The sequence below is a fragment of the Branchiostoma lanceolatum genome, chromosome 5 (genome assembly GCF_035083965.1).
Source record: "Branchiostoma lanceolatum isolate klBraLanc5 chromosome 5, klBraLanc5.hap2, whole genome shotgun sequence".
Taxonomy (NCBI): domain Eukaryota; kingdom Metazoa; phylum Chordata; class Leptocardii; order Amphioxiformes; family Branchiostomatidae; genus Branchiostoma; species Branchiostoma lanceolatum.
Window position 1 is genome coordinate 1,385,038 of NC_089726.1, and position 25,760 is coordinate 1,410,797.

At 42.4% G+C, this 25,760-nt stretch overlaps 1 protein-coding gene and 2 non-coding genes across 3 annotated transcripts; all 3 read right to left on the reverse strand.

The window, feature by feature from the left end:
• Positions 1 to 3,041: 3,041 nt before the first annotated feature.
• On the reverse strand, positions 3,042 to 14,874 carry LOC136434345 (dolichyl-diphosphooligosaccharide--protein glycosyltransferase subunit 1-like). The gene is made up of 12 exons (XM_066427126.1): positions 14,533 to 14,874; positions 14,320 to 14,378; positions 12,806 to 12,983; positions 12,259 to 12,387; positions 11,123 to 11,329; positions 9,694 to 9,886; positions 8,604 to 8,703; positions 7,613 to 7,751; positions 6,348 to 6,467; positions 4,547 to 4,792; positions 4,124 to 4,195; positions 3,042 to 3,455 (listed from the first exon to the last, which is right to left on the reverse strand). Exons 1-12 carry the CDS (start codon positions 14,779 to 14,781, stop codon positions 3,345 to 3,347), a joined length of 1,803 nt encoding a protein of 600 aa, XP_066283223.1. The 5' UTR covers positions 14,782 to 14,874; the 3' UTR covers positions 3,042 to 3,344.
• On the reverse strand, positions 5,801 to 5,869 carry LOC136436011 (small nucleolar RNA SNORD61). Its single transcript, XR_010755987.1, has one exon. It is a non-coding gene; the product is annotated as a small nucleolar RNA SNORD61 (small nucleolar RNA).
• Positions 7,363 to 7,431, reverse strand: LOC136436012 (small nucleolar RNA SNORD61). The gene has a single exon (XR_010755988.1). It is a non-coding gene; the product is annotated as a small nucleolar RNA SNORD61 (small nucleolar RNA).
• Positions 14,875 to 25,760: the final 10,886 nt, after the last annotated feature.

The following is a 25,760-nucleotide window of genomic DNA, read 5'->3' on the forward strand; positions in this document are numbered from 1 at the left end:
CAATGCATTCGAGTTTCAAATGGTTTCTAAGAACTCGTGATTTGATTGCAAACTGTTTACGTGATACTGTGTACAGATGTTTCAGTTCTATTGACACCCGTTAACGCATTTGTCATAGTCCCTCAATTTACGCATCTCTTTCAGATTCTCCCAATTCCAGATAAATCTTTCTTTAAACGATATGAAATGAATTTTTTTTCTCATTTATCTGGAATGATGGGCCTGAAAGAATAAGCAGGAAAACATTATACAACTCAATTGAAAATGGTGGACTAAATCTCAAGAATTTATATGCTTTTTCTCTTACTATCAAATCTTCGTGGATCCCTAAATTGTATTTTAATGGAGATATGTTTACTGCATGGTTATTGAGAATGCATCTATCACTGGGTGGCAACCTATTTCCTTGACATTGCATAATAACTGTTACGCTATATAAAAAAGGTACTCTAGCCCTTATTGTATTTTATTAGTAATTAGGATGCTATACAAATATATATGCTAGCCCTTATTGTATTGTATTAGTAATTAGTTAAGTTTTATTCTATACTTCTACTTTGTATTATGTTTACGAATTCTTGCCATACTTTGTACCATGTACAATTGTCGTGCAGTAAAGTTCTTCTTCTTCTTCACAATCGTAAAAGTAACTTGTTCTAAGGAATCTTTTATCCAAATTTTATTGTCTCCAGGCCGTTCGACTTTTGCTGAGTTGCACTTGCCTATATATCCCCCAGTATGGTAAATAGATACTGTAATTGGAGTAGTAAGAGCAAGTCAAAGATGACAGCTTTGACCCCCTTACCCATAGCAACCCCCAGACCCAGACAGTCTTGTGGATGTACATCCTTCGTGTACATGAAGTGGCGATCACCGAACACACACACAGAAGTAGTAAAAGACAAAGGTAGCCCCAAAGCCCTTTCAACGCCATGGGTTGCTATTCACCTTTCTAAGGCACGTTAAGACAGAGCCCATCCCTCTCCTTCTACCCCAACTTAAGTCAGGCACCCATTTTTACACCTGGGTGGAGTGAGGGAAAGTTGTGTCAAGTGTCTTTTCCAAGGGCATTACATCGGTGACATGTCAGGGGATTTGATCCAAACACCCCCAAAAGCCGGCGTCACAATTCATGCGAGCGTCAGCCGAATTTGTAGATCGCCCGAAGCTCGCCGAATTTCAAATTCGCCCGAGCGTCGACCGTATTTTCCAATGAAAATCTCGGGTGACGTCCGTCGAACACTAAAAATACCCCCAGGAGATGGTACCGTCTCTTGGGCATGGACGAAGTCTGAATCGACTAACATGGTATAAGGCCAATATTTGGATCAACTTTGATTTCTAAAAATCGCCCGAAGCCCGCGTAATCGACAGAACGGCGGTCGTACTTCGGCCGAAAATGCACATTTCAAGCTCGCCAACACGTCGGCCGAGCTGAATTTCTTATTTGTGACGGGGGCTTAACCGTTACGCCAATATGACGGCAACAGTAGCAGTAGTTACTAAGCCAAAAACAATACTTCATTCATTCGGGGTTAAGCAAAAGTAACTTTTCAGACAAAAAATAATTGAACCTGTGGAGAGAGTAGCAAACAAGACAGCAAAGTTCCTGGAATGACCGTTACTTGTTGGTCTTAGCTGCAAATTCAAACACAAGGACAACAAAAGACAGTTTATAAAAGGGTCTGTTTTATTTTCTTGCCTCCTGTTGAAACCAAAAATGTAACAAAGCTGATTTCTCCCATTGTTGAACAAGCCCTACACAACCTGACGTGTGTACAAAAATACAAACACCACTGGGTACCGGTAAGACCTTCTACTTGTTACAGTCAAGTGTCCAAAGCTGTCTTTTCCTCAGAAACGATGAGGTCATTCATTAGAAACGTTGTTGCAACGTTCTTGCACAATTGCTCCATGCTCATCATATCACAGCTATAATTTTTCTAAACCATTGAATAAAAATCAACTTCATGAACTATACATTTATAGTCAGTAGCCAACAGCTAAAGACATGATAACCTTAGTAGTATGACTAGTATCCATTATTTGATATCAGGTAAACCTAAGGGGCCTGTTGGTTTAGGCTAGGCTTGTACAAAGTTATACAGAGATGAGTGTTTTGCACAGGTGATGATTCATACAAGCTCAAGACGTCATTAAGTGATTACTGTCTGCAGTAATTATCATTTAACACTGGTCAGTTCAAATTGGGAATCCAGAAGTAATTTGGAATCTTCAGCAATATCAGATTTCTGCCTACAAGTGTGGTATGAGCTGAAAGCTTTCTTCATCATGAATGTAGTCATGTAAAAATTATTAGTCAGCGATGTTCACAACTTTAGATATGATTGATTGAAAATGCATGTGAACGATGTACTCCTAGGTCAGTACATATCCAGCAGTATTGAGTTCACCTGGGTTTTTACAAATAATTGTGGGCTAATTGTTCCAGTCACAGTGGGCAATGACACCTCTAATCACTGAGCCCATTGAACTCAAGCCTGCCCATTGTACTGGAAATCTGGTGATTATGCAAGTGTATTCAACTGAGTGGAAGGACTAATTTTCTACTCATTTGCATGGCATTCATTAGGGTGGATCCTTGTCTGTCCACTATCAGGCCAGTATGGGCCAAGTCTAACCAGGTCTGGGGTGGTATTGTGTCGCCAGGTCCAACTAATGATAGTATGGGTTGGGCAACTTTCTAAAAGGAATATCTTCATAGCTTTCCATGTTAGGACCAAATTAAAGGCACCATAATGTGCGGGACATCATGCTCTTTCAAATGATATATGAAACTTAACTGTAAACTCAGTAGAAAAAAAGTTGGAAAATTCGAATTCCAAGATGGCCGCCTTGATATCTGGAAACTGAACTCTCGGATTTGAACTGACTAGTGTTATTTCCTTTTATACTTTCCATCCTAGACAACAACAGGCATCCTAAACTATAGGTAGGTGGCTTGCTGGTTTGAATCTAGGGTGTGAGAGAGTTCGACTCAGCTGAAGAGCTTGTTTTTCCAGTGAGATGATTTTTACATGCAGTAATAATTGCTTCTTGTATTCTTTTCAGTAATAATTGCTTCTTTTATACTTTTCATCAGAGACAGCTGTAACAGACATAGTAATCTATACGTAGGTGGCTGGCTGGTTTGAATCCAGGCTGTGACAGAGTTACAGTGAGCTGAGCAGAGTTTGTTTCTTTACATGTTTAAGACTTCATAAAAAAAATCAATACATTACAGTAGTTACTGTTTCTTTTATAATTTTCATACAGGCAGCTGTAACAGACGTGGTAAACTATACGTAGGTGGCTTGTTGGTTGAAATCCGGGCTGTAACAGAGTTAGAGGGAGCTGAGGAGGGTTTCTGTTTTGCCCATGATGTCCTCGCGTTTTGCGGAGTACACCTTCTCGTTGTCCACGTACTGCTGCTTCCCCATCTTCCCCGCCACGACCTGGAGAGAGAGAGAGATGACTTTTATTAGCATTCCATGGCAAATATGAACATCCTTCTGACTGTAATACCTTGCTAATGTACACTAATTAAAAATTACAAAAACAACAACTATGGTAACCATATAACATAGAGCTATAGGTAAGAAATATAGTATGATCACACTCTATTACACACTGTTTTAAAATACAAATAGGTCATATTTAAGCTACCATAATGAAGGATTATTCTAGCTGCATTGGAGCATTAAAAAAATACATGTGAGTAATACTTTTTGATCTCAATGTGCCAGAGATATATCATTTAGTGCTGCTCATACAAGGTGTTGTAAACTACTGTTACACTGGCTAGACCGACATTCTAGAATGTACTACAACAGGAAGTAGTACATCTTTCTATCAAGCATTCTTATACTGTAAATGCATTTAAGTTCTCGTGGTTTTTATTTTGCGGTAGGGTGAAAATGGCATGTTCGCGGTGGTTTTAAGTTCGTGTTTGAAACAATAGTAGCGCTACAGCCGTAGGTGAGCAAAAAGTTTTGCGGTGGATTTAAGTTTGCACAGGAGAGTTTGTCGCGAAAACCGTGAACATAAAACCACCACAAACATTTCTGCATTTACAGTATCTATGTTACATGCAATAAACGTATCATCATATAAAACAGTGTACCTTCTCAGCCAGGGTGATGGACAGGACGATCTGCTCCTTCAAGTTCACGTCCAGCTTCTGCAGCTCACCCACCTGAAGAACACAACAGTTGTTTGCTTAATTGTTTGTTTATTTATGAACACCAACCTCACAGGCCTGCAACAAGTTGTTAAGCAACAAATGACAGCTAAATTATTCAGGGAATAAACAGATTCCAACAGGGATCAAAACTAGGAGGAGCAATAAAAATCCGTTAACCAAGAAATTAAATTGGTGTGGCCTTAGCACCAAAAACGAGCCTCGAGCCCTGCTCTTATAATTACATTCATATTCCCCCCTGCTCACCTTCTCGGAGCTCTCCAACATTTCTGCACACAAAGGACTGACAAACGGAACATTTCTAAAGGTAAACAACAGGCATCAGGGACAGGGAATGTTGCTCACCTTCTCGGCCATGTCGGTGCTCTCAAGCTTGAGTTTGCCCTGCAGCTCCTTAATGGCGGTGGTCAGGTCCTTGTGCTCCGCATCGATCTTCTTGCGACTGCCGGTGAAGCCGGCCAGGTCCTTGGTGGACTTGAACTTGGCGATGGCGTCCTCGTAGCGCTGGTAGAGCGAGGTGCGCTTGTCCTGCGAGGCCTGGAGCTGGTCCAGCAGGCCCTGCATCCGCATGCGCGACTCGCTGGCCTCATCCTGAAACAATCGGGTAGGAAACAAACAACAATTAACAAACAACAATTAACAAACAAATCATTAAGTGGCGTCGTGTGGTGCAAGGGTAGAGCGCGCGGCTGTCAAGCAATGGGACCCGGGATCTAATCCCGGGTTGTGCCCAGAGACATGTCTGAACTTGCGTCCCGACGTTGTGCCCTTGGGAAAGGCACTTAACACGACTTTCCTCACTTCACTCAGGTGTAAATGAGTACCTAGCTCATCTAGGGTTAGGGAAGTCCCTCGGATAGGACGTTAAATGGAGGTCCCGTGTTTGGGGAGAGCCACAACCCGCGCACGTTAAAGAACCCACCACACCTTTCGAAAAAGAGTAGGGGCATGCCGAGGTGTGCGATGGTCCAAACCTTACAGTCCGGTCTGGTATGACATCTTGAAAAGGTGATAGTTCACTTGTTATGTCAATCCTTCCACAAAATGTGGTAAATCGAAATAAATAAAAACAAATAAAATATACAACTTCAGACATGGAAAACTGGGAGGATTTTACAGTTGGGATGTTCTTCTTGAAGTCCTAATGTCACCAATGTCACTTAGATACAACAGTTCCTGATTATAAGACATCATCATTCAATACCCCGGTGAATAATTTCATCAGGTTAGCGAATGACTGAATAGCAAGGTTTTTTTATTCACAACCAAGTATTTAACAAGAGCCGAACGTAGCAGATTGCTACGTGGCGCTATTTTCTGAGAAGTATAGCAGATTCTACAAAATCAAAAGATCTTTGGACGGTATCATGGCTTTTTAAAAGGCTCTTGTAAAATACTTGGTTGTGAATAAAAGCTCCTTGCTATTCTATCATTCAATACCATTGGAAATTACTGGAAGTATGATTTGTAATATTTGATGTTCATTAGCATCAGAAGGGTGTAAATTTTGTTCAAATGTTTAATGTCCCTTGAGTGATACTGTAATAGCTTAATCTAATCAGGACATGTTGGATTTTGGTGACACAATCATGTTAAGATTTGTTCAGTACTTCTTAGAGGACATTGTGCGTTCATCACAAGTGTCAGAGAAAGAAGGATCATCATCACAAACTGGGATCATTTATAAACACAAAGGCCTGACATCATCACATGCTGGGTACATTTCTACACACAAAGGACTTCAGACATTTATACATGTCAAGGCCTGATGTCATCATTAACGGGGAACATTTCTATCTATAAAGGTCTGACATCATCACAGACAGAAGGGCACTTTTACACATACATTGTACAGGCACAAAGTACATGTATCAGTTTGTGACATTGAGGAGTACTTTGAGAGAAATCACTTGTGTCAAGTAAATATTACAATTACCGTACAAGAAAGCGGTCTTCTCTTTTTGCTAATAATAACATGTTTTGTTAGTGTATATACAACTGTATTTTCTTGTTTCATGTTTCTGTTTTGTATCTTTTGTTTATCTGAATTAAGTTTGAAAAAAAAAAAAACAATATCGGTGTTTCGGTACATTTTTCACTAATCTTACTGTGAAAAGTACTAAAACTGTGTGCGCCTGCTGGTTACCTTGGAGATGGCGAAGTCGAGGCGCACGTAGACGATGACGGTGAAGAAGAGGATGTAGAAGGCGAAGACGACCAGGAGCGGCTCCTGGAGCAGAAGTAGCTTCTGGAACGAGTACTTCAGCTGGGGGGATAAAAGAACCTTTATTTGCAAGTTCATGCCTAAAGGCTAAGTACATGATAAAAGTACAGTAGACACACATGTGACAGTGGATTTATGCTGTTGCAACAAGAGACTACTCAAGTACTACATTGTTGTGTTGGCTATATCTAGACACGTTGGCTTTATATATATGAATGGTTTATTTCAGACAATAAAAAAATGCACAACAGCAGCAGTCAAACGACTGAATTTTTGCTGTGACATTTACATTAAAAATAGCTCACGTCAATTCACAATTAAATACGAAATACATTAAAAACCATTAATTCTTAAGACAATATACAAAGATCACAGGGATAGACATTACGCATTAAGTAAGCGGACAATAAATGGTACGGCACTGTTGCGATAGCGGTTTGTATTGCAACGAGGATCGTTCAATTTGTGCGACGACCTAGTTAGACGCCTACTAACGTGAAATTGAAATTGTTCGGATTGGCTGAGAGTCATCGCAAAGTTGGTGACCAGTTGGAGACGGCTTTGACTTCTTTTCAGAGGCAGAGGAAGACGAAAAGTCCCACTTTTTCTAGAGTGGGTTCTGTAATTTCAACAAGATAGCAGTTTTCTGTTCGAGAAAGTTGGGGTAGGTCAAAGTAACTTCTTTACACAATGCGGTTCTTTTGTAGCGGTTCAAAACCGGTTTAACTACACAGGGTTTTTTCGTAAGAGGGGAACAGGGGTGCTGCACCCCCATGCCCTAACCAAGCAGGGACAGACCCTTTCAGATACTTTCAGATAAGCATAGAATTCAAATCCATCAGAGATTTGGAGCAGCAGTTGAAAATTACAGTGAGTCAATTCTTTGAGTTGGAGACCAGTTAATTTCCCATTATCAAGATTATACAGGAGTTGGGAAATGTTCAGTACTTCTTAGAGGACATTGTGCGTTCATCACAAGTGTCAGCACTAGAAGGATCATCATCACAAACTGGGAACATTTGTGCACACAAAGGACTGACATCATCACAAACTGGGAACATGCATACACACAAAGGACTATCAATAGTATCATGGATGTGCTGCTCGACGAGGTTGGACTAGCTGGCCGAATGAGTCCAGGTACGAAGAGTAAATAAACTAACAAGCAAACAAACAAACAGACTCACTGTGAACTCCTGGATGTGCTGCTCGACCAGGTTGGACTTGTGTGCGATGACCACGGGGCGGCCGAACGTGTCCAGGTAGGTAAAGTGTAGCTCGTCGGGATGGCGGTCCACCGGGAACGGCACGGACAGGTCAACGTTCCTGGAAGGTAGGAACAGTCATTAATTTTCCTGGAATGTAGGGACATTAATTTTCCTGGAATGTACTGTAGGGACATAGATTCATGTTCCTGGATGTGCTACGAGTGTGTTATAATGAGTGTGATAACAGATGTTAGTCTAAGATAATTTTCCACCGGGAACAGCACCGACAGGACCACGTTCCTGCGGGGAGGAACAGATTGAAGTATTGAAGTATTTTGTGCGAAATATTGACATTTTGACCGCACAAATGTTTGCCAGCCAGCAAGCCACGACATCTACATACAAGTACGTCTAGTGGTAATCTTTTTCTTTTTTCTTTTAATCTTTAGGGTGGTTCCCTTCAGTTAGCTAAGTAACTGATTTCCAAGGGAGCCCTTAGATTGCCCCATGTGCGGCCAAAGGATTGTAGGTTTTGAACCACTCACACCGGGAAGGACCCCTACTCTTTTCAATAAGTGCGGTGGGTTCTTTAACGTGCTCGAGGTGTGGCTCTCATCAAACACGGGACCTCCATTTAACATCCTATCCGACGGACGTTCCTAACCAAAGCTAGGTACTCATCTACACCTGAGTGAAGTGAGGAAAGTCGTGTTAAGTGCCTTTCCTAAGGGCACAACGTCAATGGGACAAATCAGGGAACCCCGGATTCGAATTCAGGACCTCTGGGTTCTGGGGCCAAACACCCTGCCACTGCGCCACCACCAATCCTCTTAGCAGTCTAAGCAGCTTATACACCCCCTGCTTTGTGTAACACAGGCTCAGTATGTCCTTACAGTTTGGAAAAAGCCATGCTTATAAGCATTATTCAAGCTCCCCCTAGCAATCACAGCGAGAAGTGTAGCGAACTCACTTGGACCCCTCCGGCAGGATGACCTTGACCGTGATGTCATCGATCACCTGATCGTCGTAGACGTGGTCGACGAACCGCATGTGGAGGGCGTAGTCATCACCTGAGGCAGGATTAATTTAGAACAATATTTCAACGTGCTCAGGTGTTTTGGACAAAACAAAATTCTTTGTACACAACCATAGACTTAATATCTAGCTGAAATTTCAGTGACTGCCTGCATCTTCCTCAGGGCAATACTGGACTTTGCACTGCAGCTACTGTAGGTGTCATTCTTGCAGTGTAAACAATGCGGTCCCAAATGTGGCCGAGTTGATATCTCGCCTCATCACAGTTCATGACTGAAGAGGGTTTGTTACCTTTGTTTTGTTTCCAAACTTATAAGTAAGTTCAAATTCAACCTGCATGCTACTGAAAAGGGCTGGAGTCCTTTGGATGAGAAATTACAACAGTACTGTAAGTACATGTAAGCCTTGGTCCACTTTACATTGTGCTTGCCGAAAAGACCTTGAAGAATTTCCATAGTACCATGAACCTGTAAAGAATGTACGCAGTGTCTGTCTTCTATGTAATTACCAGTGCTGGACTAGCTTCACTGTTCCTTCGACTCAAAGATTCCAATGATTGAGTCCAGTCAGCTAAGCTGGTCAGAGATTACTTTCAGTTTCATTTTATGAGTTGTAGAGGTACTCGTAGCTGGGCAGGTTGTACTAACCTGAGTTGTACAGCTAGGTTGTACTAACCTGAGTTGTACAGGTACTCATAGCTGGGCAGGTTGTACCCGATGCAGTAGTGACTAACCTGAGTTGTACAGGTACTCATAGCTGGGCAGGTTGTACTAACCTGAGTTGTACATGTAGCTGGGGAGGTTTGACTAACCTGAGTTGTACAGGGAGGTTGTACTAACCTGAGTTGTACAGGTACTCATAGCTGGGCAGGTTGTAGCCGATGTAGTAGTGACTAACCTGAGTTGTACATGTAGCTGGGAGGTTGTACTAACCTGAGTTGTACAGGTACTCGTAGCTGGGCAGGTTGTAGCCGATGTAGTAGTGACTAACCTGAGTTGTACATGTAGCTGGGAGGTTGTACTAACCTGAGTTGTACAGGTACTCGTAGCTGGGGAGGTTGTACCCGATGTAGTAGTGAGTCTTCCAGCCGCCGAACAGCGGGAATCGTGGGCGCAGCTCCAGCTCAACCGCGTCATCCTGCTCGTTCAGGTTGCTCGTGGAGATGTTTCCGATCTCGTCACGGTAGTAAACGTCGCGCGCTGCGGCCGGGAGAATCGTCTGTAACGAGAACATATTCAAGATTTAAGTTACAACAGACTATTATAGTTATACCCGGGAGGATTGTCTGTAATGTAACAGAAGCAACATCACTCTCTCCACTGCCACTGATTTTCTGAATCTGAAACCTCCTTGAATGAATGGCTTGATCACGGGACCCCTATTTTACTTTTTTTTAGGTCCCTTTCAAACGACAAATGCAGCTTGAAAAAAGATGCCCTACCCTGTCTGTCTGTCTATGTTTGTGTTGCCAGTCAGCATATTCAGAATCTTGTATGTGTGTAGATACAAAAAGTGCACAGTCTTGTTGCCTGACTGATCTTGATTGTGATAGACCCTTAGATCTGTCCCCTTATTCATTTATTATGGTTTACAGCATGTCTGATGTTGAGCGCTTTCTTGTGGCCCTATGTGTACAAGTTCCTGTTGTCTTCTACAACACATTGTTATACATGTTTCACATCAGTTTTAAGAGCAAGCAGTGGCAGCTGACTTGTGTTCATCATCAAACACAACCTGTAACATCTACGTTATTTAAGTCTAAAAGCCATTTGTATATACATCTTAAGTTAGATGTTCAAACTATCTTATTGCACAAAAAGGTAAAGAACCCAATTTTTTCTTCAAAAAGTAGCAAACCTTTTGAACAAAAAAAAAGGTTGTCTGGGCTCCATCAAATGACCAACCCATGAAGACGGCAGGCCATAGTCTAAAAACCCAGTCTGTGCTCTAGCACACGTACATGTACACACCCACCTGCCACAGGCTGCAGTGACAGGTGACTGCGTGTGTGCTGTAGTATTGCCTTACTTACTAAACTGTACCTAGTTCCATAGCCCTCTTACCAGGAATGTGAAGTACTGCTGAAATTTCATAGTCATTACACAGCGCCCTATGATTTGAGCAAGCTAAGTTTTTTTTTAAAAATCTTTCTATGCAATCTGAAAACTTTTTCTGCACAGTTTGCAGGGGTGTTTTTGAAGTTTGCTGCGCTTGCTTACTGAAAGGATTGTGAATCATCACATTTCTGTCTGCCTACAGACAATAGCTGTTCCCAGAAACTACATGTAGCTTGCAAGCAAATCAAATTACAAAAAAAAATCTATAAAAGCAAACTCCAATTTTCAAACTAGACAACTTAGAAGCCGCCACAAGCCTGGTAGAAGAGATAGAGGACACTATGCAGTGGAGAAAGCTAAATCAAGTTTGGTTTGTGCTGCAACAAAGTTTCCCCACCTTGAAGGACTTGACGGACGACCTTCCGTCGAGCTGGCGCTGGTAGTCGTAGCGCGAGAAGGAGCCCTTGAGGCGGGCACCGGAGTGGCGCACGTCGTAGGTCTCCTCCACGGCGATGTTTCCCCAGTGGGAGACCTCGATGACACGCAGGAGACTCGTGACCGCCAGGAACGGTGTGTTGTTCTCGTAGTGAACCTGCAGCTTCTCCTATAGGGGGGAATGTGTGAAAATGGAACTTAGAGCTGTGTACCGTTACACTGTACCGATACAGTACCGGGTACAATCAATTAGGTACAGGTCCAAAATACCTGACCCTGCTGTATCCGTACTAGACCTGACTCAGGGGATGGCCACTTTGACAGATAAAATTACTATGAAATTATGGTGGCAGTGCTCTTAAGTCACTCTAAAGCACAGAAAACACATTTGCAAAAATGTTTTATAAAAATAATACCTTAACCTAGCACAATCAAATATTATGTTTTTACCAGTTCAAACATGCTTTAGTCCTTATTGAAAATCTAGCATTTTCCGAACAAGTAGTTTAGGTACCGTACAGGGTTAGGGTACCTGTACCTGTACTTAAAATTTGTTTAGGTACACAGCTCTAAACTGGTTACATTCAAAAATAATTTCTTCAGTGTGGTAGAACATTTAAAACACAAACTAGTGAAAGAAATGGCACTAGCAGCACAGAGGTCTCCGGAGGAGCACCATTTGCAAACATATACGACACTGATGTTGTGGGAGGATCTAAGGTCTAAGGTAAGGTAGAACATACATGTAGGATATTGGAGTTTTTTTAACACAACCAGTACTGTCTCTCACCTGGTGACGTTTCGGTGTCTCTCAGACACCTTCCTCAGAGCTTCTGACTGGAGTGCTGCTTCTCACAGCTATAAGTAGCTGAAGTATGCAGTGCTTTCTACTTATAGTGGTGAGAAGCAGCACTCCAGTCAGAAGCTCTGAGGAAGGTGTCCGACAGACACCGAACTTCAGCAGGTGAGAGACATTACTGGTACAGTTTGGCTGAAAATATTATTTTTAAACTCCTCCAGTGCAGATTACGATTTTCCTTTCCATTTCATCTTTTTCATATCACCTCAAACTTCACAAAAATCCCCCAAGTCCCTTACCTGAGAGAAGGGCTCGACGTTCTCGAAGGGTCCGTACACAATGGAGCTGTCCTCCACCTTGGCCTTGGTCTTGGTGTGCGACTCGATCTTGTTGGAGGCGAGTTTGACGGTGGTGGTCTCAGACACAGTCTGGTGATTGAATTAAAATTTGTATTTATTAGATATGAAACATGTAATTACACTGGGTCAGCTAAGGCAGCTCTCGCTGGTAACCACTGGCCCAGAAAAATACCAACATCTGACCCACAAAACTACAGACAAACAACTTGAATACAAAGTCTAGATCTATAATAGATAGAATGCAATACTGTCTTCTTAAAATCATTACAATATACATTTTGTGCATTAGAGGACGATACATAAGAACAGACACGTAAAGACATGCTCACTCACATGCGCACACTCACACACACGCGCGCACACACACACTTTCCAGTTTATCATCTATTGTTCTTTTTCCTACAGGGGTTAGAGCTTGCATGTTAATGAGATAATAAATGAAATATACAATATCAAAACAAAATAAAGGTATCAATAAGAAGCTAACCTTGTAGGGTGAGTAGAAGTGCAGATTGCCCTTGAACAGCACCAGCTGGTCCTCGGCCTGGGTGATCTGGGCGGGGAACGGGGTCTGAGCGTGGGTGTACGACTCGTCCACGGTGACCGTGGTGGACTGACCCGCGCCCAGGGCCTTACGCAGGTCCACGCGGAACAGGACGTCCGTGCTGGGGGGAGAAAAGATACATGTACACTTTGTAAGCAGGTTCAAGGTTAAAACCAACATTCAAGCAAACTTCTTATCATTTTCAGCTATGCAGCTTCTACCGTTGTTTTTTTAAATGATGAATTGTACTTCTTAAATGACGTATCAATTGCAAATTCCCATACTTCAAATATCTGAATGCAATGGATGAATCTATATTTTTGTTGCGTCTAGACAACCCTTGTATAAGAAACATGATCTGTTCATAATCTACACAAGCACAAAGAAGCCAGAAGTTGACTCTACTGGATTACAAGTAATAGCTTAGTTTAGCACTTCTGTCCACTATGTATGTTTATTGTATATATTTCACTGTATATGTCACTTACATGTTAGTCAGGTTCATGTTAAACGACCTGTATTTAGCCCCTCGGGGCACGAATGTACAAATGTACAATAAAGGTATTTCATATCTTCATCAATTTTATGTAAAAATGTTCGAGTTTTTCAACAATTTCCTTTTAAGTTCATAAGGCAGCAAGTGTTATATAATTTGCTCTCTACTCCTCAAGCCATTCTACACACTGCAAGATCTTCAGCAGGCTACAGAATCTTCATGAAGATGAGGATGGTGGCCTCAACAGAAAGAAGAAGTTATTGAAGCAGATGTGGGGTAGAACATAATTTGTAACATTTTCTACTTGCTGCCAGGGGCTTCTCTAAGTAACTTAGCATGTCAGAAAAGCCTGGAAGTCAGAAAATTTCAGCATCTTTTACCCTAACATCTGCTTGGAGATTGGAACTCAAATGAATGAATGAATGAATGAATGAATGAATGGTTTTATTTGATCAGGCAATTTTTATAGCAGTGTTGTTAATTATTCAACATCAGCTGACAACACATGTAGCAAAATGGATTATAATTTGTACAGAATCTCCATTTAATCTTTTTTTCTCTTTCCATGACTTTGATAACCATACAACGAATGTATAATTCGGTGTAAACATTTTTCAGCCACGATCGCAAATTTTGCAGCGTCCCGGAGATGACCCTTGACCCCACCGCCCAGCTGACACGTCGACAAAACATGGCGGCCGCCATGAACTGATGATGAAGCCGGAACGTTTTTTTATTGTTCGTGTAAAATTCTGTCCTCTAAACGGCCAACCGTGTGTGTGCATGCGATCAAGGCATAACAGCATCACTGTCTCTAGCATATATCCTGCAAAGGTATCAGAAAACTCTGCGTTATGGTACAAATGAACTCTATATGCATCGGTTTGCGTGGCAAATATATCCGGCCCCGCCCTCCCCACTATCAAACATAGGTGCAGAAGTATGAAGTTTATTTTCTTACGTTCTTCCAGGGACGGTTGTCTGAGTGACTGACAGCTTTTCTGCGTCGTCATCCTTCGTCTGATAAAAAACAGCAACAGAAAAAAAGTTAAAATCAGACATGTAGTTGAAAGTCGTAATCGTGAAAATATCTCAAACTATGTCTCGCACGGCATTCACTAAAATACACAGAAAACTGGACGAATAACGGAAGGGAATATCCCTAAATGCGTACCGTCGCCCCGATAAAAGACAGCCTGTCCCTCAGGGTGGGGTCGATGGCCAGCACGAAGGACGTCGTGGCGGTTTTCCCCGCATTTTCTAGGGTGATGGTGGTGGTGAATTTCGCCAGTTGCGACGTCAGGTCGATCTGTCTGTTGACGGCCGAGTTGACCAGATCGCCGCCGATGGCGCCCTGGTTGGCCGTGCAGCAGGAGGCCAGGAGTGCCCCGAAGACGACCAGCTCGTAAGCCACGCGATTCATGGCGATTTGAGGGAGGATGGAGGTGGATGGTGGGAGGTACTTCACCGGCAAAACCTGCACCAACAATGGCTACAGGTGGAGAGGGCTATCAGCCTCGTTTTCACCAATATCACACCACCATTAGCGCCTCCTAGCGACAATATTGTGTATAGCATATTTAATACAGTAAAGGCTTGTGTGACTCAACAGAAGTCAAGATGGTAAAGATGCTAGTAGATCAATGAAACAAATCCAGGAGACAACAAAATCTGGACACAAGTTCCGATTGAACAAGTAACTTTAATCGTTGAATGTTACTTTCCGAGTTTCAAGGTAGCTATGTTGAAATCTTTATTTTTCAACTTTTCCCCCTGAATGTACAACTTTTACATACCATTTGAAAGATCATGTCATCTGCAATATCAGATTTCTGTTTCTATAGACTCACAACGTACACTTTTATGGAGATATGTGACTCCGGAAATGTCGTACACCAGAACACCAGAAATAAAATCACAAATATTACCTGAATTTTCGCTACGATAACAAAGTAGGACTGGCAGTTGCTAATATAAGTCTTCTCCATTTCATTCCACAATCAAGTTCTACACAGATTAGATAAAGAGGCGCCAGGATTGAAAAGAAAAAAGGACGAACAAACCTGTTTTCTTGTTGACGAATAATGGATGAAAGACCTTTATTGTGCATTCATGCCCCGAGGGGTTAGGTACAGGTCGTCTAACTCAACACATGGAACATACAAGGACATAAATACAACAATACAAGCTGTAAACATATAGAGTAGACAAAACGTGTTATTAAACTAAGCTAGTCCAGTTATTAAACTAAGCTGCCCCGACGGCTCATTAAGCTATGGGAGAGAGTGAGTGAGTGAGTCCAGTAGAGTCGACTTCTTCTCGCTTCTATATTATACTGTTCGCTTCTTACCTGATGAACAGCCTAAAATGCATTTGAGTTTGATTTTATTAGGATCCACAATTCCTGTGGTCCATTCAAAAACATGACAGGACAAAACTACATGACACACAGAAACACAACATATACAGAATATACATGTACATAAATGATAAAAGGCTATTTGAGGTCCATATACAATGTTGACAATATCTAATTACTTCACAGTTTCAAACCATTCCGGGTGCTGGACATTCTGCACAAGAAGCGTTTTTTTCTGAGCACTTGGTCTGGGCTTCGGTAAGAGAATGGTTTGTTATTTAAATGATCGTGTACGCTGCCGTCGATAACTATTTTTTCAATATTTAGCAACAAAACAGATGACGTGTTCATATCATTTGTCTCGGTGTCCGCGGTCTTGATTTGCAGACCAACATGGTTTGCTTTCATCGTTGGCTGTAATCCTGTGATGTCAGGCTTTATACTGGATTGCTTTTCTGGCTACGCTAGTCAACACGCGTCGTGGCTGAGTAAGGACTTATTTTTGCCACGCAGAAACCTGACAAGTTGCATCATATCGGGTAAGGGTTTGCTACTGTTTGTTCAAATATCTCTCATGTTATTATGATTTTGCCTCACATCTACACAGGTATAGAGTCACCTACAGTTTTATCTGATGCAAAACGCATTTCAGTTATTTTCCTACCTTCTCCAAATAGCAATCGGAGGGGCATCAAGATTGTGGAAATCTTTTTAAAAATGTAATGTCGACATTTTGTAAAACATATCAATATTTGACGTTGAAAGGGTGCAATTTGGAGTAGGTTACATAGCAAATTCTCATATTTTCTCGATTTTTTTTTCAAAAGTATACTTTAATATGTGTACTTTCTTGTTTAGATTGACTTCTTTGTCTCTGAAATTTGTCTGCTTTTGCAGAAAAACAAAATGCCACTTGTAGCGCGTCATACAGCCCGGCACTTTCATTTGCGGCAAAGGTGTTCTTACATGTGCAGACTACTTATGATGTCACTTGCTATTTCCTGATATATCCAAATCTTTGTTGAATACAGCTACGCAGGTGTTTCGTTAGAAACAATAATGTCAAAACGATCTGTCTTTTTTTTTTTAAATTCCAGTATGATACCACCCAGTACCATAACGCAAAACTTTTCATTTGCTCTTGGAGCCTTGTTTTGTGATAAATCTTAAGTAGATGAAAAAAGAAATAATGAAAAAAAAAATTAATTCAGACATATACATGCAGCATTTCAGGAACTCTTTTACAGATAAAGCTTGTACTATTTTGATAAGGTCTTTGGTATGACTCAATGCTCCTCTTCTCCAGAGGTGCCCTACCCGGGAGTTGAACTCGGGCCTTCTGGTTACAAGACCACTACACCACAGGGACACCCCTCCTTAAAAATCAGTATGGTTAAAAAAAGGAAATCAAGAATGAGTCTTGACGATCGGTTATGTGGGCTCTTGTCTTTTTGTTGTCTGCAATACCGCATCATTACATCATACCTCCACCATGTACAGTACTGTACAAATGTTGGATCGAGCTTAGCATGTCCGATGCCTACTCGCTAATGCCTTGGTCCCATTTCCAATCCGGGGCGCTTGTGGGAATGGAACATTTGATATAAATTTAAAAGACAACATAAACCGTCAAAAAATGACTCTTAACTATGTATTGTGTAATTTCTTAATATGCTTTTTTTTTTCGTTTTCGCGGCAAACAGCAGCTAGTTTGTAATCAAATCACGAGTTCTTAGGAACCGTTTGAAACCTATACTTTGATGCGTACCTCTTAGCTTCGACGGATTTCTCTGTCTTCATAATATGCCTGCCATAGCAGAACAACAAAATTCCATTCGCAACACCTCATGCGCAGTCGGTCACTAATTATGATATAATTTTCCATATTCATGCTGCTTTCTCACAGATATCCGCACAGATTGTGCTCTCGTTGCCCGCCAGCACCGTCCAAATGTCCGAGCACACACAGCCCGTACGGACCCCTCCCTCGGGCCCGGGCGGCGGCCAAACCCGCAGGCCGCTGCCCCGACTACCCGCTGTCCATCAGCGCAGTGACGCTTCTGACAGGCGTCAGAAAGGGCTGGGGATATTTTTAGACACGTACGAAGAAGCCGAGACGGTGTACTATACCATCAAGGATCAAGATCTGCCGCCGTCTTCACATGGAGCGGGGCGGCAGCAGGAATCAGCCCAGGCGGGGGTCCAAACCAGCGGGCCGCCGCCCCAACCTCCTCCTGTCCATCAGGGTGGTTCAAGCGAGCGTGTCCGCCATGACAACAACGCTTCTGACAAGCAACAGGAAAGGAAAGAGTCGTCTTCAGACCCGCTTGAACAAGAAGAGGCAGTAAAACGATACCTAACGTACAAGTCTGCAGGTACATAACTCTTTTGTAGTTTTTCTCTTGAGAGTACTGCATGGTTTTTTAATGAATGTGCAATCAAAATATTTTTTTAAAGAGAAGGAATGATATAGTTGTAATATATATCTTTATTTATATCTAATATGATTGCTTAGTTATATTGGATTTAATGATATGACTAGTCTGCTGGTTATATTCTACTCTGCGACCTGACACCTCTAATTCCTTTGTACCGAGTTGTTTCCAGAAAGACATCTAGTGAGAATTCCGTACTGTACTTTGGGACGAGTTCCAAGAAAGAACAAATCTTTCAAACATTTGAATTCTTGGTGATGACTCTGGCACTAAAGGCAAGTGAAACACTCTACCGATTGCGCCACACGATGCCACTGAACTTTTAAATCTTTTGGATAGCTAAGATAGGTGGCATTATGGCTGGGCCGGCTAACTCCCTGCATAACAACTCCCTAGAGTGCTAATCTACATTTGTAGGCCAGCGGGCCGAACGCTTTGCGCCACGAACTTCGGAGGTTTGGGACATTGTTGTCAAACGTGGCCAAACGTTTGTGCTCATTCAGTAATGTCGTCATTATGATTATGTTGATACGAGGTTGATGTGAACAACGACTAGAACCAAATAACTATTTCTAACAGACCGCGCGTATCCGGGAGGAGCAAGCGGCCGCCGTGCTCTCTGTAGCTTCATCTGCTCCCACCGCAGCTGCATGGCCGCCGGAATTGTCATGCTGCTGAGCCTGGTCGCTGTGGGACTCGCCCCTCTGACGTTCATCAATAAGGAGGTACATACTAGCTGTAATGTCTCAAAGAAAGTTCCCCATTCCCTTTTCATGGACAGCATTTTCATTTTTTGTAATGTGATATCAAGGTTATCAAACCTTCTACGTTTAGTTCGTTCTATTTTGAAGTTTGATCATGACATCCTGAACTGTCTTTAGGAAATATCGGAACTGACCATGACTGTTGAAGCCTTGAAACGCGACGTGAACAACATATCCCAACTTTCCGCCACCGTCGACGCTCTGAAGTACGACTTGGACAACGTGTCCCAACTGTCCTTCGCGTTGAAACGCGACCTGGACAACGAGCGCAACCTGACTGCGGCCTTGGAACAGCGACTTCACGAGATGAGCGAGACGCCAGGCAAGTAGGAATGACGTCAACATTTCCAAACTCAAAGGAAATACTGTTTTGTACTCCGTACAATAATTGTGAATCATGATTAGGCTACACCAAGTAATTTTTATGGATGACGTCCGCGCGCGCATTGATTTTGGTCTGTTCCAAGAAAAAACAAAACAAGAAATTGCGCTTCCTGTAACTATGACCAAAGAGTTCCTTTTTGATTTAATATGTTTCTGCAGGCACTAGGCCTGCAAAATCAATGGGATATGGAAAGAAACAGGACAGGACAACAACTGCTGTTCAACTTCAACTGATTTATTCAGATTATTGCTTTTTTTCATGATGGATCAAAGAATTGTTAGTTGTTACACTGTGTTCTCTCATTCAATTTGCGTCCTAACATGTGTCGTCGACTATTATATTTCAAATCTAGGTATCTTGTTTTTTTCGGCCCTTCTTGTTTTTTTTCGCGCCCTCGCATTAGATTTAGGGTCTTCAAAGGACGTCATCCATAAAAATTACTTGGTGCAGCCTTATGAGATGTAGTCCGTAATTATTTGTACTTTATCAGGGCCCGCTGGACCTGTGTTTGCCGGACCACCCCGACCCCCTGGAATAAAGGGAGCCATGGGGCCAGCTGGCCCTGTGTCTACTGGGCCACCTGGACCTCCAGGAGAAAAGGGAGCCATGGGGCCAACTTGCCCTGTGTCTGCCGGGCCTCCTGGACCTACGGGAGAAAAGGGAGCCACGGGGCCAGCTGGCCCTGTTGGAAAGGCTGGGCTGCCCGGATCAGTTGGGCCCAGAGGACCGATGGGACCCGTTGGGCCGCCCGGTCCAACAGGAATGTGCCCAAGCTATACCGGACCGGCTAAACATGCAGGTGAAGCACACATTCCACCACGTGCCAGAAAGATTGTATTTTCGGTACCGTCTATGAGTGTATGTGTCTGTTTACCGTATCCAAGAAGGAGGGTATGGGGGGGGGCTGGAAAAATCGAAAGTGGGCCTGCTAGCGGCTTTCTGCGGTACTTCAGTGGAACTTCCGGGTCTGATATATCGTGTTCTAGACATGCTTTGGTTGTGATCTTTAAGTGGTAAATATAGTTCTTTGGGCAGGTAGCAAGTATAGGTTTGGGCACTGCAGTGGGCATTTCTATTTGGCATGTAGGTACCTTGGGTGATGATAAACATAATGACTCTTTTCGATGGAAGACAAGCAACAAAAAGTCAGTGCGAGGTCATTTCAATATTTCATGCACATGTTTCTTACAGCATCTTGTCCCGGTGGTTACACAATGTTCCATGGAATCTACTATAGGGCCTTCACCACACGTAAGACCTTCAGCCGAGCGGCCACGACCTGTCGTGAAGATGGCGGCACCCTCGCCATGCCCCGAGACGCTGAGACCGACAACTTTCTGGTCTCCCAATACAAGAATGTGCTAGACGGCGCCATTACCCACCCCTTCTGGATCGGCCTGAGCCGTCAGCGCAAAAAAGAAAGCTTTGAGTGGGCGGATGGCTCTGCACTGGGCACGTACACCCACTGGGGTCTGAGCCAGCCGAGTGGCTATGGTGATTGCGTTCATTGTCACACGTACGGTCTTTGGAAAGGAAAGTGGTTCAGCCAACCATGTGACAGCATTTATGGGCTCATCTGTCAAGTCTCTCCAGGTACGGCATGCAATCCTACCTGTAATCATTCTGATAACCATGCTAAAGATCTAACAAAGGCAACATTGCCGTTACCATACTAGAAAACATGTCGAATTGAATTATGGATCTGTTTCTTATCTAAACTCTTTCATCTTTTCCAGGACGTCACCAGATGACGGGCTGAGCTTTCGACGCCGCTGACCACCCCGAAGGAAAACTCCCGGCTCAACTGAAAAGCTGGAGTCAGGTCGATGGTCAAAAGGAAAAGTAGGATCTTTCTAGATGTTCTGATGTAATACTTTGCAATAGAAAAGTCAGTTGTTTTATCTTAGCCAACCAGAGAATCTGATGTTGATGAATGAATTTCTTTACTTACCTTATTTTCTACGAGCATGGTATTTTTGTAGACTAGTATCCAAACCTATTATAGCGGCCGAGTCTCTTCGTTCTCTTATGCTTATAAGAGGACGAAGAGACGGCAGCTTTAACCGATTTGGATACCAGGCTAGTATTTCTGAGAAATTTGAGTCAGAAAGTCAGCTGTTTTGATCTTAGCCAACCGTAGATGTTACCGCCTTTCTTCACTTCACTTTATCTTTTACCGGAATTGTGATGTTTGAGTTATCTAGCGACGAAAAGGTGGAATCTGCTGTAATGCCTTCAGCAAAACTGTCACGTCGTCACGAACTGTCAAGATGGCTCGCGCTGCCAATCAATTCCGTCTCGTAAACGGTCGTTGCCATTTGGAACGGTCGATGCCATATCGTAGAACGGTGCACTTTAAGTGTATTAGCACCCTCCAACAACACTGTGTTGTATCGAGGCGTAGAATCAGGTTTTAGGATCAGGCATTTTGACCCGGGTTCGAACCCGAAATGGTGCATTTTAAACCGTCGCTGCCATTTGAAACGGTCTTTGCCATATCGCAGAACTTTAAGTGTATTAGCCTGCTCCGTAAACACCGTGATTTTCCGTGGCGTAGAGGATTAGGATTTGGATTGTAAGATTATCCTTTTTGACCCGGGTTCGAACGTTCGAACCCCAGCTGGTGCATTTTCTGTTTTCAGCTGAAATACAGACAATAAAAAACGACTTCAAAGCTGAAAGACTTCAAAGCTGGATTTCTTCTTATTTGTATTTGGCTAATTAGCATTTTTCAATAATGAATATCATTTTCTTGTATATGAACACAGCACTTTCTGTATCATTGCATTTGTATACAACTTCAGACAAATACAATTCCTCTATCGTTACAGTAATGTTACAGCTCATTTTCTTATACTCTTAATTCTACAGACATTCTTTTCTGCACCAATATGGTACAATTTCATTATTTCAAAATGTGTCACAAAGATGAAAATAAAACAGTTTGTTGTAATTTTACAGCAGTTTTTGCGTATCATATCATTACACCACAAGATCTAGTCTGTATGGAAATCAGTATGTTGGTACTGTTTACCCTTAGGTCTGAGAAAATGTGAGTTCGTCTTGCTAGTAGAAGGGTCCTCGGACGATACTAGCATGTACATGTAATAAGACAAGATGATGTGAAGATAGAGGTGTGTACCGGTACAGTACCGTGAAAATCATTTAGGTACAGGTCCAAAATAACGTAACATTATTGTACATGTGCTGTACCTTAATAGACTTAGAATCAAGTGTGTAGAACCTTAAAAAACTTCTGTGATAGGTGCTATTCCAACCACAAAGATAAACATGAAAAAAATATGGATACATTGTTTAGTTGTTGGAATCAGCACCCTTTAATGTTAGATGTTCTTGAGAATATGGTTTCTCTGCATAAGATACCAGAATTTCAAATACACATTCTCTTGAATGCTCATTTATGTTTTCACCGAAGACCACATGTCAGATTGTTCAGGTACAGGTCCTGAAAGTAAACCTTTGTGTACTGATATTACGTCTCTGTGTTTTTGTGTTTACTCTCAGCATAATCTAAGAGCTGGATGGGCTGCGCTGATATTTCGTATCTTCGGCGCAAGGCGAAGGTTAAGGTCGACTATGGGCCTCTTAGTGGGTTTCCTGGGTATGCAACAGAACTTCCGGGTTTTATATCTTGTACCCGGGACATTCTATGGCCTTGATATCTTGATGGCATTTAGCGTTTGATGTCAGGAAGAAGCCGTGTAGGCTTGGGCCCCGAGAAGCTTGCTATGTTTTTTTTTCTAATCTAATCTCTACCAGACTCCATAGCTATAGGTTGGTGGTAAAATGATGATAAAATTGGCAGTTAGATAGAATGCATATGATATGCCATATAGGAGTACAGTTTGCAACTTATGACGTCTGGCAGAGAAGATTTGAATACCATTTGTATTCTATGATCTGCAGTCCTAAAATCTGGTCTTACTTTTTGTGTGTATGTTTAACATCTGAAGCTTACCCGTCACTCAGTTCTAATGTAAAACACGTTAGATATTCAGGAGCGAAAACTTGTCGCTATTGGACTATCTGTAAACATTTTGCAGGATCGTGGAGACAGTGTTTTGTCCGCCCTTGCACATACAGGATAACTAAAGAGGGTATTTATCTTTCAAAGTTTATTGGACCAGTGGGAAAGTCCAAGGAAGAGGGTCGCTACCGTCGGAGAGTTTCACAGAAACGTAGAAAAACTGCAAAATGTGAGAGGTGAAAAAACAGCAACCTCAGACTGATTCATTTGCTCAGAACCTACGTGGAGATTAGCAGAAAAGGTCAGCCACGCAGCCGTCGTTTGATAAAGCGTCTTGTTTACGAAGTTTCGCGCACGTTTTAAAAGAAGAACTAGTGCTTTGATATTGTGTAACTCAAAGGTTCGATTGACTCTTTCTTCACCGCATATTAGTCTGTCCGTGCAGAAAAAACAAGATTTGCCTCAGTTGAGGTCTAGGTCTGTAACTGCAGTCGTTGTTTGGCAGTGCTACCTTAAGCTACAGTCCAAATGTACGAGCAAGCAGAGCCTGTCCGGGCCAGGTCCTCGGGGCCTGGTAGCGGCCAAACCGCTGTCCATCAGGGTGGTTCCCGCGGGCGAGTCCGTATTGGTAAGGGCGCTTCTGACAAGCGACAGGAAGGGCAAGAATCGTCTTCGGACACGTACGAAGAAGCCGAGGCGGTGAAACGTGACGCAACGTACACGTCTGCAGGTGGCTGACACTTTCGTAGTTTGCCTCTATAGAACTTGAAGGCCTAGTGTTTTATGTGGATTTTGTGTCTGCGAACAGGGTAACTCAAGAATGCCTCTACGGACGGTGTTGATATTTCATATGTGGTTAGTTCTTGATGAGACCTCAAAATTGGTACATTTTGGGCCCCCTGGCGGCTTGTTATGTTACTGTCATGGAATGTGATCTCAGGGTGCGATCGCTACGCTTGTGGCTCAAACATCTTGGATGGATACCAAAAGATGATATACACAGGAGAAGTAAAGCTACAGTCCACTTTAAGACACTCAACGGCCTGACCCCTCCCCATCTTACTGCATTGTTTGTACAATTGTTAGACATTTAAACGCACAATAATCGTCTCAGAGTACAAAGTGGTTTCAACTGGCTGCCCAAAGAACTGCCCGAAGATATTGGAACCCAGAATGCAAGCTTTGTCGTACAGTGGGCAAGGCTCTGGAATTTCTTACAATGTGGCTTAAAATCTCATACACTTTTCAAACGACTGTATGATTATGTGTACAAGACTACCTGACTACTACTGAACATTGATATAGAAATTTCAACATGGGCTTTATGTAAATTTCAGTAGATCATTTTGTTTGTCATATGTCTGACACGTTTTATTTTGACTTGGACCATTACTTACCAACCAACCACACTTACGGAGTACATGGTAAATAGTGGCCGGCGTAATATACATTGATATCCACTTTTAACAATTTCACTTTTAAGCTGATCTACTATTTGACTTCTTGTTATTATAATTTGATTTCTGGACATTACTGTTATAATAAGTTATCTTTTATTCAAATTCTGTTTCTATTTACAATAGGAAGGTTATATTTATTTTAGTCGACCTATGTTCTCACTATGAATTTTTTTTAATATTATGTTTTTTATGCCGGGAATAATTGCAAATCGGCCAGGAGGCGACATGTATATCCGGGTGAAATAAATAAATAAATATAAATATTTCACACACATATAACACCAACCCACAGAGTCACACAAACACACACACAGGCACACACACTCACACGCACACACGGACACACAGGCACACACACACACACACACACACACACACACACACACACACATATATATATATACGGGGGCATCTCCTATGAACCATTTGCCCTATTGTGGATAGTCGTACCGTCCTTGCATCGGTAAATACTTGGCGCCATGAACTTATGAGGTTTGGGAGAAAATACATAGCTATTCGGTTCTGCGCATTCAATTCTGTTGATATAAGATCCAAGTGGACTTCATCATTACCAGTTACCGAATACTAGTAACTATTTCTAACAGACCGCACGTATCCGGGTGGAGCCAGCAGCCGCCGGGCTCTCTGCAGCTTCATCCGCTCCCACCGCAGCTGCATGGCCGCCGGGATTGCCGTGCTGTTAAGTCTGGTTGGTGTTGGACTCGCCCCTCTGACGTTCATCAATAAAGAGGTAAACACTACAATGTCTAAAAAGAAAAACCCCGTTCTCTTTTCCTAGTGCAGCATTTTAATTCTTCGTATGTATTGTCGTGTTGCAATTTTTAATTAAGAATAAAGAATTCTTCCTATTAAGTAAATATTAAGATTTTTAAACATCCTTTGTGTAGTTCGTTATATTTTTAAGTTTGACAGCCTGAACGGTCTTTAGGAAATATCGGAACTGACCATCACCGTTGACGCCTTGAAACGCGAGCTAAACAACGTATCCCA

Bases quoted from the DNA above. Each gene is read 5' to 3' on its own strand.
- LOC136434345 (XM_066427126.1), bottom strand. From the start codon at position 14,781: ATGAATCGCGTGGCTTACGAGCTGGTCGTCTTCGGGGCACTCCTGGCC. The intron at 7,752-8,603 runs GTGAGTTCGCTA...CCTACCTTCCAG, and splicing joins ATCCTGCCGGAGGGGTCCAA to GAACGTTGACCTGTCCGTGC. The intron at 6,468-7,612 runs GTGAGTCTGTTT...TTATCCCCCCAG, and splicing joins AGCACATCCAGGAGTTCACA to CTGAAGTACTCGTTCCAGAA.